Consider the following 14,609-nt stretch of genomic DNA (forward strand, 5'->3'; position numbering starts at 1 on the left):
GTGTGATGCTCAAAGGGGTGTACAAGTGAGAAAAGGGAGGAGCGGAAGGAGGGAATAGGGTGATGCTTTTCCTGGCCAGCTGACCTATCACCGTGCTCAATTTTGGAGGCCTGAAAGATGATTTGCATGCAGAAAGAGGAGAGGAGACGCTCACTGGTGTCCGTCCAAGTCGTGTGTGCTGCAGGAGACCGCTTTCCTTGCCTTAGAGACCTTTGCGGGCCACAATGACAGCTGACAAGGAGAAGAGAAGGTAAATCTGTTGAAAACAAATCATCTGTCAGAGAGCTTTAGCTGGCTTGTGTCTGCAGTTGGTAATTGAGGCGATGTTGCAAGGCTGAAGCTGGTGGAGTGGCCACAATGGGCATCTGGATAAAATCTTGACCACATACTTCTTCAATGGTGGAGAAAATATTAAACTCTCATGAAAAGCCTGGAATTAAAATATAAAGTAAAAAAAGTACAAATACATGCATGGAAAAGCATGAATGATAGCAGAAATTTGACTTTTAAAAAAAGGAAGTATTAGAGGCTTCCTTACATGTTGAGAAATTATTTAAAATCCTTTCAGATGGTGCCAAAAAGTCACAGTGTCATCAAGCTAAAAGTTGAGAAACTACTTGAATTTTTCTTTTTCTCGCTCCCCGTTCCCGCCATGTGATCGTGATGTTGTTAGGTGTTGCTGAACATGGAGTTTGAGGCAAATGTGAAAAGCCACGGCAGTAAAAAGCAAAACAGGGTTGATAAATGAATAAAATGAGCAAATTTATCTTTATCTTCTAGAAATTATAGCTTAATGTAGCTCAAGCTGAAGACTACAAGTTGTATATTGTGTATAATGTCATTTTTTCCCCCCTTGTTATTCGATTTATTTGTTGTTTATCACAATTAAATGTCTGAGTTTTTTTTGGAGTTTTTTACCTAAAATTTAAAAATCCAGTGAAACTTTACTTGAGGCACCTGACTTCCTCCTTTTTTTTTTGTTTTTCCCCGTCTGCAGAGCGATCAGCCGTGAGGCGGCCAGACGGAGGCGGCGTGTGGAGTCGGACGTGTTCGGAGATTTATCTCGCCTCCTGCCGCTGCAGCAGTCCGTCCGAGCTCACCTGGACAAACCCTCCATCATCCGCCTCACCCTGAGCTACATACGCATGCACACGCTGCTCAAAGGTAACGGAGCAGATTAACTCACACATCTGACACCATCTCTGAGCCATTACGTGGCAGACAAGTGGAACAAACTGGAGCTGTAGGTCATGCTTTGGAATAAGCTGCTGTTCAGATAAAGTTAAATAATAATGGAATATTCTTAAAACAGTTCTCACACAAACATACACAGACACAGGCAAGTACATTATTGTCCACCTTGGCCTTTTTGTGGTGGAGGAGAACTAAAAAAAATACAAATCCTAGTAATGTAATGTACTTTTCTGATTTCTAAAACTTAAAAACAGTTTTAAAAAAGGCATGACTTGTGGTTTATTTTAGGTGTCAGACAGAGGAAGTCCTTGATAACACCTGCCACACATACACGTACAGCACGAGTACACACACACACACACACACACAAAATACACCACGTCCTTTGTTCTCCTGTTTTCATTCTTACTGCAAACACACTTCTCTGAGAACAGAAAAGTTTCTCATGAAATAAACTGTTTCTTAATGCAGTTAGCAGAAAATCTGTCATTTTTTTCTGCTTCAGAAACTGCTGGGATCAGTCCAGAGCTCAGACACACAGACAGGTGTGGACATGGGATTAATGGGATTAAAGGGGGGCAGGAACTGATTTGTGACATAGCGAAAGAGATGGATGAATTCACGCCGCTGGATGAAACAAACATGTACCTGAAGATCCTGGAGGGGTTCCTGATGGTCTTGTCCACCTCAGGAGACATGATCTTCTTATCGGAAAACGTCAACAAGTACATGGGTTTGACACAGGTGAGGAAAACCAGAGTGATGCTTTAGGGTCAGTCAGTGGTCACGCTGTTGTTTTCCTGTTTTTATTTTTTTTGCAATCTAACTGAAGTCCTTCTGCATATTTTGTGCTATTTTAGCCATTCACAACTATAAAAAAACATTAGCTCATAAGGAAATGGGTGCTGTGGCTTTTGGTTTTTGACACATTTATACTTTTCAAAATAGTTATTTATTTATATATATTTATTATGATTCTTTTTCCTCATAGTAATACATGATAATAATGATAGTGATTCTTCTATTTTTGTCTTATAATTTTTATCATTCTGTTACTTTTAGCTGTTAGCCAGCCTTTCACTAATATAAGCTTTTAGCTAGTATTTTGTTACTTTTAGAATGGAGCTCGCATTTTGGTGCTTTATCTCTGAGCTAGCTTTTGTTACTTTTAGCTGTTAGCTAGCCTTCTGCTGCTTTGGCTTTGAGCTAGCTTTTGCTATATTTAGCTTTAAGCTAATCTTTTGCTACTTTTGGCTTGTAGCCGATGTTCTCCTACCTTTAGTTTCTAGCTAGCCTTCTGCTATATTTAGCTGTAACCAACTTTTTGCTACTTTTGGCTTCTAACTAGCCTTTTGTAACTTTAAGCTTCTAGCCAGTATTTAGATACTTTTAGCTTTGAGCTAGCCTTTTGCTGCTTTTAGCTTTAAAAAAATCTGTTTTAGCTTGTCCATCAAATTTCAGCAGTCACTCAGAAGTCAGCTTTCTCTTGTTTTCTGACAGACTGAGCTGATGGGACACAATATTTTTGAGTATACTCACCCGTGTGATCACGAGGAAATCAGACATAATCTACGTCTGACAGCAGGTGTGTGTGTGTGTGTGTGTGTGGCACATTTGAACAAGTCTGTCCCTGCAGCCTCATACGTTGTTTGTTTGTAGACGAGGTTTGGTGCAGTCAGAAGAGGGACTTTGTCATGAGGATAAAAAGCGCCCTGACTCACAGAGGAAGAATCGGTAACATTAAGTCAGCTTCGTGGAAGGTTGGTGAGAAATATTGAAACCTTAGACGGCTTCCTCGATGGTTTGTTAGTTGTTTATTGTGTTTAACTGCTGTGACCTCAGGTGTTGCACTGTCAGGGCAGAGCGAAGGTGTGCATGGCCTCGTCTTCAGTTTCCTGCCTGCTCCTGACCTGCCGCCCTCTGCCGCTCTCACACACACTCCTCAGCACACACACATTCACCAGCCAGCACAGCATGGACATGAAGTTCACGTACTGCGACCAACGGTACGTCCCACCCAGCGTGTTTCTTCAACATACTGCCTGGTTTTCTATTCTGTTGTGCACTTGGATGGAACATCATCACAGCTATATAATTCTTAATAAAATATAAGACTAAAGACTAAAATATAAAGGTAGATAAAAAAATATATATATTAAACAGTATAACACAAAACTCCACAGTGACAGAGGCTACTGTGCCGATGGTTTGATGACAGTGTGCGTCTGGAATCAGAGATAATATATATATTTATAGATAAACTGAAATTTAGTGTTAGTTAGAAGAAGCTGCAGCACCTGTCCTCCTGTCTTAGGCATAAATAAATGTTTAAACAGCCTTTTTGCTGTACATTTTCATGTATTTGAACATAATTCAATCAGTGTCAAGAATCATTTACATCTTCATCCAACATTTAATTTGTCTATGATGCATGAGAAGTTGTATAAAAAGAGATGTGCATGACAAATTAAAAGCCCTAAACTTGCAGTTTTATCGATGTTTGCATGAAAAAGTAGATTTCCGTAGAGCTGAAGAAGCCATGTTTATTGTTTCAATCACAGGTTTCTGCTCTCACACATTGCATATTGCAGTTATTAAAGTTTGCAGTCTCACTCGGAGTAAAATAAACCGCATGCATCGGGACGTGATTAGATTGTGACAGAGAGATTTTTCTTTGGGTGTGCAGGTTTTTTTGCGGTTTTCTGTCAGATATGGGTGGTAACCAGCCGACAACCTGAACTCAGTGTTTCAATTAGGGGGGGGAGGGTAATCTTTGCATACCGATTCTGACAATTTCTGCATTTAATTGAATTTATCCATCCCGTTTTGCATCTATAATCGCATTTAGTTACACGATTATTTATGTAATTCGTGTATTTTTATGTTTCTTTGTTTACCCTTTATTTAATCCTCGTCAGGTGACAAATCCTGTGTCATCATCTTACAAATTACGGATGACTATTCGGACCTGAGTGGATTTTATAGAACTAAGAGCAAAGCTAGAGAAGATCCAGTGTTTAACGTAAAAAAACTGCAGTTTGAGCTGCAACAATCCTCTCATTGTGAACTGCATCGTCTCGACTCAGGACGGCTCATCTGACTGATTCAGAGACTTTCAGAAGTTAATGGTATAATTAAATTAAAGATGCATTCAAAAATGAATAAATACACCTAAATAGGCCTACAAACGCTGTACACAGGAAATAATAAGCCATTATAGAAATGAAGAAATGTACTAGTGAAGAAATAATCAACTTAAAAGTTTCAGCTTGGAAAACAGTAAATAAGAGATGGCTTTAATTTTGCCCTTTTAAACAACATTAATTCATTAATTCATTCATTCTGTCTGCATATTTCTTATGCAGTTACACCCAATATTTCGTTCATTACCTGATACACTAGGTTATGAAATTGTTAGAAAAAGAAAGAAATTGAATGAACGAAATGTACTTTTTTCATTGTATTCATTAAACATTTTCTGATGTAAACAGGAGAGAAAAAGGTTCACTCACCAAAACAAAAAAGAAGAAAAAAATGTAAAATCTGCTGACAGTCCTCATGATTTCAAAAGCCGGTTCAGTAAAATTGAACTCCCAGTGATGTCTGGCAGTTCTGCACAAATGGTTTTATAGACAACAGTTTTTATTTAAAACACAAACTCCCAGTTCATCCTCCTCCGTGCTGTGCTGCCAGGCGTCACTCAAACCTACAAAAAGACTGGCTTTTTGTTTAAAGGAATGTTAAACTAAACAATTTACGAGGCTGGAAGAATATCTCCAAACAAAAGAAGCCTGATATAAATGGAGTTATTTCTGACAAAGATTGATGGAGCTCTTTACCTTCCCCTTTTTTAAACTTTCAGAACCGTTTTTTCCTTAATTTCAGTTGTTTTAGTCGCTGCGTCTGCAATTGTTCAGTCACTCAAAAGCTAATCATGCGCTGCCTTCATGCCTAAATATTGCAGTTTTTTTTTAAATAAATAAATAAATAAATAAAATGGTGTTTTTTGTGTGCAGGGTGGTGTCTCTCTTAGGTTACAGGCCTGAGGAGCTGCTGGGCCGATCCATCTATGATCTCTGTCACACGCTAGACACGAGCTGCTTGAACAAAAACCACCTCAACTGTAAGCGCCGACGCACACAGATACCGTCCAAATAATGGAAGAGGTTGTGATTGTCCCACCCGCCTCCGTTCCCGCAGTGTGTTTGAAGAGTCAGTCCGTCAGCGGTCAGTACAGGATGCTGGTCAGAGGCGGAGGTTACGTCTGGGTGGAGAGTCACAGCGCCGTCATCCCCGGTGTCCAACCGTCCAGGTCCAGATCCAACGCCAGTCAGCCTCTCTGCATCCTCTGTGTCACATATGTTCTCAGGTGTGTCCGTCTTTTCTCGTTAAATTCATTAAACTGTGCTTCGCTTGGGGAAAAAACCTTAATGCTCTTTCCGCTTCGACGGCGGGCGACAAACGTTCATTTATTGACATATTTCAGACTGTAATACTGAAATGACTGGATTAGCTCTTTTCATTTCCTTCACATCAGATTTTAGTTGCAGTTGAAGATTGTTCTCACGTTCTGAAAATCAAACTAAAACACTTCAAGTGTTTCAGAAGTGTCTCATAACCAAAACATTGCCTCAGTTTGTCATTTTATCTGTACCATTACCGCCTTCATTCTGGGAGGTTTTAAGATGAAACTTTAGTGTAAAAAGTGCCTAATTTTCTGAAAATGAATCCTCACTGCGTTGGGTTTTATATATTCCCTCAAACAGTACTGATTTCTGCTGTCAAATAACCTGCTTAATTTAAGAAAAGTGTCAAATTTTCTCTTCTATTACAAAAAAGTTGTTTGTCATTTTGTTAGATTAGATTTAAGCATAAAAGAAATAATAATTGAAAGTTCTTTAAAGTGTTCATGTTATATTTAACAGTCTAGCCATCCAAAAGCACCAGTATAATCCCTTAAAAATCTGTGATAAACTAAACTAAAGCTGCTGTTGAACTGAAGAGTGTTACATTTCCCAAATGTTTGATCATTTGTTGATTGTGTGTGTGCCACAGTGGAGTCGAGGAGCCGTCTTTGCAGCTCTCTTTGGACCAAACGTTCCAACAATTTTTGAGCTGAAGTTGGAGTCTGAAGACACCAACGTTCTCTCTACGTGCCTCTGTAGATGCTTTTGTATTATTTGTCATTAAACTTCGAGGTTTTCATTCTGAAAGGCTTGCCTTGTGTTCTTCTCGCGACGTTTTTTTATTTTTTATTTTTGGAAAGTATTCTGATAAAGATTTGAGCTACGAAGCATGACAGTTGTGGATTAAGAGCAGAATTGCTGTAATATTAGTTCAGTGATAGTTCAGGTAGATTAACCGTCCACTTCTCAGTTTTGTTGTGCGGTTTCATAATCGTTGCTGCAGCTCGACTTCTGTCTTCATAAGAGAAAACTGGAAGCTTTTAGTTGCAGACTGTGGTTGACAAACTGTTGACGGGGCGGAGTGGCAGATGAAATGTGTTGACTTTTTCTTGACCTCTTCGGGTCTGACCTTACTTCCTATGGGGTTGACATGGAGGCCACCTGACACGTGGGGCACATGCAGGGCGCGCACAGACACATATGCTCTCTGCTGATGGGGAGATGTGCGTACACGCAAGCCAAAGCCACAGCTTCCTGAATAGAGACGCTCGGTAGGAAAGTTCTCGTGGGAACGCTGTCAACTTTTTACCTCCTGACCTCTGAATGCACGCGCACACACGCTCGAAAGTTTCAGTTGAACTCGGGTGGCGTGAGCTGAATGAATGTGACAATCAGAAAAATTATTTTAGATGTTCGTCTGCATGAGTTCAGACCACATATAGGTTGTATTTCAGTCCGCTCACCACCTTTTTTTTTTTTTCACCTCCCCTGCTCTCTGAACATCTGCAGCACATCTACAGCTGGATTCACGTGGCTGACCTACATTAGGCTGGTTTGAAGCCCATGTAGGTAAACAAATATGGTGGAATCGGATAAGTGTAGAGTCAAGGAGAAGACTTTTAGATGCAAATAAAGTCAGCATAAAAAGTAAGGAAATTTGTATTTGGTTGATTATTTATTTGTAACAATACTTCTTGACAATAAATCTGTACTGTTGGAAAGCCTGTTTATTTCCCCTTAAATGGTGCCACATTGGTTAGGAAAACGCGTCTGTGGGCGGAGCTACAGAGTTCAGTTTGTGGGTCCTGCTCATGAAAAACCAATGACAGCAGCTTTTTGGTTGGTTGTTGTTTTTTTTTTTCTTTTTTGACAAATTGTGTTATCTTGGAGAAATTTAACAAATTAAGTTAAAAAAATTGGAACAAACTGTCATTTTGTGACAAATCTCAGGAAACAAAGTGCCAGAATTTTTTGCCAAGTTTTCTGTATTGTGTCGACTCAGCACTGGTTTATCTCTTGAGATCCATTTTCGATTTGAATGACTCATAGGTCAAAGTTAGGGGGCTCAACTAGGAACAAAACAGTCCTCTGAAAATGATTAGGAACTGGACAGAAAATGAGTGAAAAAGCTGCTAATTTCTGAAGAAAACCATTGAAAGACCACACAAGAAAGTCTGTTTGCTTGGAAGCAAAACATAAAGACTTTTGCATCGTCCTGTAAATAGTTTTTACATTTTATGTACTCTCATTACAGAAACTCACTGCAGTATCATCGCTGAAGGCTTTACTGTAATCTATCTCCATCCTCTCGTTGATGCAGCATCATTTTACTGATCTAGTTGCTCCATCTAGTGTTTAATTTCAGTAACTGAGAGCAGCTTCCTCTGTGAGGCTGAGCAGTGAGGAGTTCATGAACTCATTTCAAAACAAGTGAATTCAGCAACTCTGACTGAACGAAGACCAGCGTGAGCGTCATCACGCCTCTCTTGGACATGTTGAGACGATATGGGAAGGAAACCATTTTGAAACAGTGAACATCACAAAGATTTATGAGAGTTTTTCCTGAAATTCTATATATAACATGAATAAATTTGATGTTTTCTTAAAAGAAATGCACCAGTTTTGCACGCAGCACATGTTAAAGTGCTCATTTTCTATGTATTTCTGAGAACTTCTCTGAGTTTCTTTATTCTAAAATAGTAAATTGAGTCTTTTTTTTTTGCACATCTTTGGCATGTGTTGGGATTGCTTTCAAATTAAATGTCAACACATCAAGTTTAAAATCTGTACAGACTCATTTAAAAAACTCAAACTTTAGTTTTAGTTTTAGTTCCTACTTAAATTTTGCAACTTTGCTGAACAGCTGATGGCGCTAAAAATTTTAAGTAGGTTATCAAGAAGTTAAAAGTAGCTAAATGCTTGTTAAAAGTCGCAGAATGGTAGCTAAAAGTAACAACAGTAGCTAAAAGCTAAAAGTAGCACAAGGCAAAGACAAAAATGGAGCCAGTATGTTGACGCAAATTTCACAGAGAACAATGTTTTGGAAAGAAGTAAAGCGATCTTGATATATTTCTATTGGGTAAGAATTTGTAAATAAAGATAAATGTTTTGGACGGTATAAAATGTACCCTCCAACAAAAAAATTAAATTAAATCAGAGCATCCATCTGGAGCTGGATGTGTAAATATAAAAATGGTTTAAATAGCACAAACTAGAAATAGTTAAATTGCAAAAACCAAAACAAACAAAAAACCCTAAATGCTGAATCAGTATTCACACTATTATCATGCAGTTTTTGACAGATTAGGGTCCTGGAAATAACAGAAAAAAGGGTAAAGTTGACATTTAAATTGACATGTTCCAGGTGAGATCTAGTGATTTAGATTTGTGATGATCTCACTTTTGTTGGTTTTAAAAGAAAAAAAAACAGCAACTTAAAGTAGAAAAACGAAAATGTGACGCATAATATTTGAATATACAAGATGTGGTGAAGAGAAATTAGAGCCAAAACAAAAGTTTATAAAACCGTTGGGCCCTTTGGAGCAATTCCTCAGGAAGTTTGTGGCCTTGCATGTTTTCCAGACGCCTGATTGCCTTTGTGTAACTAAAGTCTGTGGAGCAGACTGTAACTTAAGAGGAAGTGGCAGCGGTGTGGATAGCTTGAGGAGCTGGAATATGAAGAAGAGCAGACATTAGCAGATTTAGACAGAATCCAGAAGGCAGAAAGAAACTCTCTGTTCCACTTTATTTCCACGTGACTCAGCTGAACAGGTTCCTGTTTGATCAGCCCCATAACCTCTTCTTCTCCTCATCTCCTCCCCCGGTCACACCCCTGTGGTTTGGGTGGGAGTCGTCAGGCCGTCAGCCAATGGCACGGCAGAGTTCAGACTACGACACAAACGCTGATAAATCAAAGAGAAAAACAGGAAGGGATGAGGAGCAGATAAGATTAAAGCTATAAGCGAGCACGCGAAAAGGAAACTGGCTGCTGAGCTGCTTTAAAAGTGTGTGCTAACAATCCAAGGCAAAAAGCTTTTTATGGAGTCATTTTTACAGATTTTTTGAATGTTTCCTGTTTGTCGTTTTTAACATAGAAGTCTGAGCTCAAAGGGTTTTCTGTTCAAACGTCACTTCTCAAAGTTAATAAACAGATTTTATTGACCTCACGTTAAAAGCACACTTTTCTTGCTCTTTTCTGAATACTTAGAATCATGTAAAATCTTGAAACAAACAGCACAAGGGAACTTACGATTATAGATATGAACAATGACCTGTAAACGTACAGGTCAGCTCCTCGTGTACATGTTTGCTGACGCCACCGGTCGACCAAATTTCCTCGAAATTTAATTCACTGCGTGTCTGAGTCAGATTTAGTGAGACACAGAAAGAACAAATTCTCGTGAAATAATCACAAATGCAAAAAAATCCCAGCAAAGATGCTTGAAATGATCAGAAATATGACACAAAATGGACGTAGAGAAACTTAAAGTGACCTTATAAAGAGCCTCAAAAGAAACTCTGCTTCATGACACTAAAACGAAACAGGCAAACTAGATTGTTTTTTCATTAATCCTTGTTTGGAAACTATATAGTTTGGTAATTATTAGAAGAAAATATCTATTGACATCAACAATTAAAATTAACTAAAGTATCTGTAGATATCCAGGTGTTGTGTAAAGGATGTGTTGTCCACTGCATTTAGAAACTTTAAACTTTCTACAATCGGGTCAGTAAAGTCATCCTTCTTGTCAGTTTGTCAGGTTTCTTTGGACCTGATCTTGCTGCTGTGGTGGGTCGATGCAGAGAAAATTTAACTACAGATTCTAACTTTCAGCGTGCATGGTTGTGTTTGCTTTGTGATATCTGCCTCTCATTCCACCACAGCTGTTCTTCGGCGCTCCATTTCCTTGAGTTCAGATCTGCATCTGAATTACTGTTTGCTCGTGTAAATCTAAACAGGTTCCACGTTGTGTAAAATGTAAACAAAAACAGAATGCAATCATTTGAAGATTTCTAAAGATTTCAAACCCATATTTTATTCACAGGGAACATAGTGAACAAATCAAATTTTAAAACTGAAATTTTTGGTGCCAATTAGTGGAAAAAAACAAAAGGGATTTTAAATTTGTTTGGTTAAGTGGTACAAATAAGAAACAGCTGGAGCAGCATTGTCCAATTAATTACAGGCAACACATCAGTAGGAGGACTGGGTATAAAAAAGAACATTTTAGAGAAGATGAATCTCTCAGAAGTAAAGATGGGCAGAGGTTGAGAGGTTCTCTGAGCTTCAATAATGGATGGCTGGGATCTTCAGGCCTTCAGGTGGAGCTGCATTAAAACCAGGTTCTGGTTCTGTTCTGGGGCTCAGGAACACTTCCACAGATCATTGTCTCTAAACACAGCTCACCGTGCCGTCCATGAATGCTGCTTAAAGCTCTATCAGGCAAAGAAGAAGTTATATATGAACAAAATCCAGAAACGCCGCCTTCTTCTCTGAGCCAAAGTTAATTTAAAATAAACTGAAGCAAAGTTTAATCAAAATTTGAAATTCTTTTTGTAAACCACAGATGCCACATTGTTCATGCTAAAGAGGAGAGGGACCATTCAGCCTGCCTCTCTGTTGGTATGGGGGTGCATTAGTGCGTCTGGCATGGGCAGCTTACACATCTGGAAAGGCTCCATCAATGCAGAAAAACATATTGAGGTTTTAGAACAACATATCAGATCCGGCCAAAAATACTGCAAATTAGACCCAGGATTGTTGAACATCTAGAATCCTACATCAGAGAAGAACGGGACAACAGTGGGACTGAGGGAATACTTGACGCTGTTAAATATGACCCCCAAATTTATTTAGATGTGTTGCTACCATAAAACTCAGAATTACCTTTCTATTAAAAAGGAAAAGATACGATTTCTTAGTTTTAACATTTGACATATTTTCTGTGTTTCACTGTGAAAGGGACATTCTGTTTTATTTTATTTACAATTTACACAATGTCTCAACTTTGTCAGAATTAGGGTTGTAAATTTTACTGATGCAAGATTTATTAAGACCGAAAGCTCTCAGATGAAAAGTACGCTGAAGTAAAACAGAAAGCTTGCTGTTTAGTTCTGCAGCTGTAAGGTCAGACGACCTTATCTTTACTGCTGTTTGCTTACCGAGAACAGAGAGAGAACAAACAGTCAAATGGATGTTCAAGCAGCGTATACTTTCTCTCTCTCTGTTTCAATTTTAATTGGAAAGTAAACTGTGCCGTTGTTTCATCTCTAATTACAGCCTGGATATCAGCTTTGGGAGTTGATAATGTTTTATGGTCCCTTAGTTCACAAAAGAACAATAAGGAAATAAGCTCCGGCATCATGACATTAATTTAACGAAAGATTTGATTGTGTGCTAGCTGTGATGAGTAACATAATTCCACCTGATTGCTTTATCTAACTGACACTAGAGTGACATTACATGATGTAAGAAACATTTGACATCTGATCATAAAAAGTGCATCAGTGTGTGTGTACTGAATGTGAAATCACACCCTGCTGAGCCATTGAGCCTCCTGCTGCTGTGTAAATGTGTATTTGCTCATGTGTTTAACTATATGAATTGATATTTGTACCTACATCCCAGGAAATGAATCTAATCTTATCTCATGTGCAGAGTCCACAGGTGCAGGTCCCGGTCAGGGCCTTGCAGAGACAAGCTTAGCGCTCCATCACTTCTGCACACACTCGTTTGTCTCTGGCTTTGAATTAGTGATAATGTGTTGAGCAACGTTTACGCACCGCCTCACTATCTTTGCTGTGCTTTGACAATGGGAGCAGATTGCGTAGTTAGTCATTCTGAAGAGCATTTTTAGATTTGAAATATTAATCACACGGTTTATTGCTTAATGGATGCATTTTAGATGAAATACGCTCTGCTTGTTTGCCTATCAGTGCCCATTAGTCCCTCTGCTGAGTTGGGAAGCATTTAATGAAAATTATCTTGAGGTACCTGATAGTTTTGTCTCATATCAGGAAAAGACATCGACCCTCCTGCACCTAAACACACTCACACACTCGCTTGTTTACACGATTACTAGAAATCAGCCAGACTACCTACAAAATGGCAATTTGCAACAACCCAATGTGGTAAAAAATGTTTGTAAACAAAAGGTTTTGGCTTCTAAAATTAACCAAGCAGCATCTGTGCATATACCTAACCAGGAAGCTTTGTTGCTAATCCTAACCAGCTAGTTTGGATGTCTAAATCTAAAGATAAAGTGAGCATAAGAACAAGAGAAAAAACAAAAGAATGAACAAAAAAAAAAGACAAATGTGTTTGTGAATATCCCCAGTTTAACTAGCTTGCCAGTTTGGTCAGAATTAGACAGTTTTTTTTATTTTTCCAGGTCGGCTTCTTAATTAATCATTGCTGCTTATGAAGAAAGTTAATGACTGACGTGAGAGTAACGGGCCTTTTTTCTTTTCATCATATCTGACTTACCATCTCTCTTGTTTCATAGCGCTGTCATTCACCCAACAGATCAGGGAAGTGCTGATGGCAGCAGGCCTCACGGAGACCCTTTGACCAAACCACAAAGTACAAAACTGTTAGGCTGCAGTTGCTACAACAAAGCTAATGAATGACCAGGCTGGTGCGCATTATTTAGCTACGAGCTTCTGCACAAAAAATACACACTGATATGTTTATTATTGCATTAATGAGAGCATTTATCATTCATCTGCACATATTCTTTTACACAACTGAATGTTATTGTTCAATAATAAAATTAGGTGTAAAATATATAAAAGAACAACGTTATATAAAATGGAAGTCAAATTTTCCCTTTCCAGTTGGGGAAAATTATTTAAAGAACAATTTAAAACATAGGCAACATGCTTGTAGACAGTTATTGCTTCATTTTTTAAAAATTTTGTGATATGCGTAATCTTTGATAATAAAAGCTGCTTATAGCAAAGCAAAACACATAAACAAAGTTGTTTGGATTCCCACTTCTAAGGCTTCTTTGAAAAGAACAGAGCAGTACTGACAATAGATGGGTGGATGGATGCTTCAGACACCAACATAAATGTTCAAAAGCACAGAAATTGTGATATTTTTATAGTATGTTGCCCATAGGTCTATATAGTATTTTAGAATAGTAAAAACTGGTGCAATGTTTTTCAAACAAACATGCTAAATTCATTGCAAACCTGTCATCTTTTTTAAACCAATAAAAATGACTTTCTGGTTGATAAAATATATGATTTCTGTCATGGTTTTGGTTGTTTTGTGGTATGCTGCATTAGTGTTATTTAGAGTTTCCTGTTTGGATTTCTTGTTCTTTTGCTGTTCAGTATGATTTGATTTATCTTGTTAATTTTTTGCCAGATTGTTTTCACTTTTTTAAATACCCACTCTGTAAGTACCAGGTACGTACCTGGTATGTAACAGTCATGTACCAGGTAAATACCCTGCAAGTACCAGGTATGTACCCACTCACTAAGTATCAAGTTTGTACCTATTATGTACCAATCATGTACCAGGTAAATACCCTGTAAGTACCAGGTACGTGCCTGCCTGGTAAGTATCAGATATATACCCACCTGGTAAGTATCAGGTACGTACCCGGTATGAAGCAGTCATGTACCAGGTAAATGTCTTGCAAGTAACAGGTATGTGCCTGCTTGGTAAGTACCAGGTATGTACTTACTGGTAAAGACCAGGTAAGTACACACCCACTAAGGATCAGGTTCGTACCGTTATGTACCAGTTGTCTACCAGGTAAATACCCTGCAAGTAACAGGTAAGTGACTGCTTGGTAAGTATCATGTACTACCTGCACCAGTAAGTACCAGGCAGGTTCCTACTTGGTAAGTAGCAGTTTGTTTATGTATTGCTGCCCTCCTGCTGTTTATTTGCATAACCCAGCTGCATTCACTCAGTACTCAGCTCTCCTTCTAATTATTGTGTTTTTGTTCACATTTAGTCATCTTTTAATATTTGTAACTTTTTTTTGTTTGTTT

The 14,609-nt window shown here is 38.4% G+C and overlaps 1 protein-coding gene and 1 long non-coding RNA gene across 2 annotated transcripts; one reads left to right on the plus strand and one right to left on the minus strand.

The window, feature by feature from the left end:
- The first annotated feature begins 13 nt into the window (after nucleotides 1-13).
- On the plus strand, nucleotides 14-7,027 carry epas1a (endothelial PAS domain protein 1a). Its single transcript, XM_025010659.2, has 8 exons — nucleotides 14-250; nucleotides 998-1,164; nucleotides 1,700-1,938; nucleotides 2,695-2,779; nucleotides 2,854-2,954; nucleotides 3,037-3,200; nucleotides 5,211-5,317; nucleotides 5,395-7,027. Exons 1-8 carry the CDS (start codon nucleotides 225-227, stop codon nucleotides 5,685-5,687), a joined length of 1,182 nt encoding a protein of 393 aa, XP_024866427.1. The 5' UTR covers nucleotides 14-224; the 3' UTR covers nucleotides 5,688-7,027.
- A 2,332-nt stretch (nucleotides 7,028-9,359) lies between these two features.
- On the minus strand, nucleotides 9,360-13,165 carry LOC119617854. Its single transcript, XR_005234274.1, has 3 exons — nucleotides 13,087-13,165; nucleotides 9,850-9,959; nucleotides 9,360-9,502 (listed from the first exon to the last, which is right to left on the minus strand). It is a non-coding gene; the product is annotated as an uncharacterized LOC119617854 (long non-coding RNA).
- Nucleotides 13,166-14,609: the final 1,444 nt, after the last annotated feature.

The sequence above is a fragment of the Kryptolebias marmoratus genome, linkage group LG17 (genome assembly GCF_001649575.2).
Source record: "Kryptolebias marmoratus isolate JLee-2015 linkage group LG17, ASM164957v2, whole genome shotgun sequence".
NCBI classification, from domain to species: domain Eukaryota; kingdom Metazoa; phylum Chordata; class Actinopteri; order Cyprinodontiformes; family Rivulidae; genus Kryptolebias; species Kryptolebias marmoratus.